The 1,651-nt window shown below is 35.9% G+C and overlaps 1 protein-coding gene across 1 annotated transcript; it reads right to left on the bottom strand.

Annotated features, from left to right (window-relative positions):
- Window positions 1–361: 361 nt before the first annotated feature.
- LOC150099309 (uncharacterized) lies at window positions 362–1,126 on the bottom strand. Its single transcript, XM_090404309.1, has one exon. It carries the CDS (start codon window positions 1,124–1,126, stop codon window positions 362–364), a length of 765 nt encoding a protein of 254 aa, XP_090260435.1.
- Between the last annotated feature and the right edge of the window lie 525 nt (window positions 1,127–1,651).

The raw sequence follows: 1,651 nt of genomic DNA on the forward strand, positions 1-1,651 counted from the left end.
TTTTATTCTCTTTAGCTGTGAAACTGATCTTTCTCCTGAACAATTTGTTACCATTAAACACAAGAATAGTCGTAATTTTGCTTCCACATTAGGGAAAACTAACTCAATCTTGTCTTGAAAGATGATTTGATACAAATCTTTGTGTTGAAAATGTTCTTTTTCAGGATAATTCTTCTTGACATATTCATAGAAGTGCCCCAGTTCACTCGTGTGATTAATATCAACATCGTGTGGATAATACTCTTTTATTAACGTATTTACTGCTTTTCGTAGCTGTACCTCTGAAACTTCTAAATCAACTAAAAATGAAAATTTATTTGCAACATAATTGTAGACTGTTGCTTTTCTCGTTAATTTTGCCTCAAGGATGTCTATGATATGAATGAAGGATTTGGCTTGTTTGTTTATCATCCTCTTTCTTTTTTACTGTAGACTTATATTCTACACCAGGCAATCTAGATTTAACTTCTTTTTCAAAATCATCAAAATTTTCTCGAATGTTTTTAACATAGTGAGAAAGTGATTTGTACAGATTTGCACATGTGGTAAATGCAATCTTTGGATCCTGGAGAGCCATACTGGTTTTGTGAAACTCTGGCATTAAATTATTCCATAAATGTAGCATAAAAACAAACTCTAGTTCCTCCATTTTTTCCAGAAGAGTACCAGCTTCTAGTCTTGTAGCTCCCTTTTCATTCTTATCATCATAAATGTGACTTAGAGCATCTATGATGGGCTTATAACTCACATTTATGGCAGACACTGCTTTGACATTTGCTTCCCACCTAGTGTCAGACAGTCTTTTTAGTACTCTGGTATCAGAGTCTGTTTTCAAGAAAGATAACATCAGAGACCACCTCTTTGTAGAAGATGAAAAGAAAGTGTATATTTCTTGAACAACAGCAAAAACGTTTACTGCATCTAAACAGCAATCTATAGCAGCACGGCCGACAAGATTTAGTGAATGACCGGCAGACGGAATATATATAGCAGGCTTGTTTAACTCAAGGATTTTTTGTTGCATTCCTTTGTATTTGCCAGCCATATTCGCTGCATTATCATATGACTGTCCTTGGCATTCGCTGAAATCAACTTTGCAGTCCTTACTTAGATAATCCACCACCATACCTGCCATACATTCACCACTGTGATTTTCCAACTCTAGGAAGGTCAGAAAACGTTCAACAGGTAAACCATCACTGGATGATACATACCTTATTATAACAGTTAGTTAATCCACATGGGAAAGATCTGGCGTAGAGTCCACAGAAGTAACCCGCCTTTCTCAGATCATCGAAAATTGATTTTCTTACTTTATTAGACATAAGCTGGATCAATTCATCACATACTGTCTTTGATAAATATGAAGGAGACCCAGATCCTCTGTTTCCATGTTTTATGTGATTGGAAAGAAATGGATCAAACTTAGCAATCAATTCTAACAAACCAAGGTAGTTGCCATTATTTCGCGATTCAAAAGTTTCATTGTCTTCCCTAAAAGCCAGACCACGTTCTGCTAATGTACATATCACTGCAACAACATGCTCAAGCACATTCCTCCAATAAAGCTGTTCTTCTTTTATTTGTTTTGCTAGTCCCGAGTCTAAGGTTTGACCACGCTTTCTTGTCAAGTATGTAAGCAAAGCTCTTC

The sequence above is a fragment of the Typopeltis vanoorti genome, chromosome 14, assembly GCF_054136105.1.
Source record: "Typopeltis vanoorti isolate ZY-2024b chromosome 14, IOZ_Tvanoo_1.0, whole genome shotgun sequence".
NCBI lineage: Eukaryota > Metazoa > Arthropoda > Arachnida > Uropygi > Thelyphonidae > Typopeltis > Typopeltis vanoorti.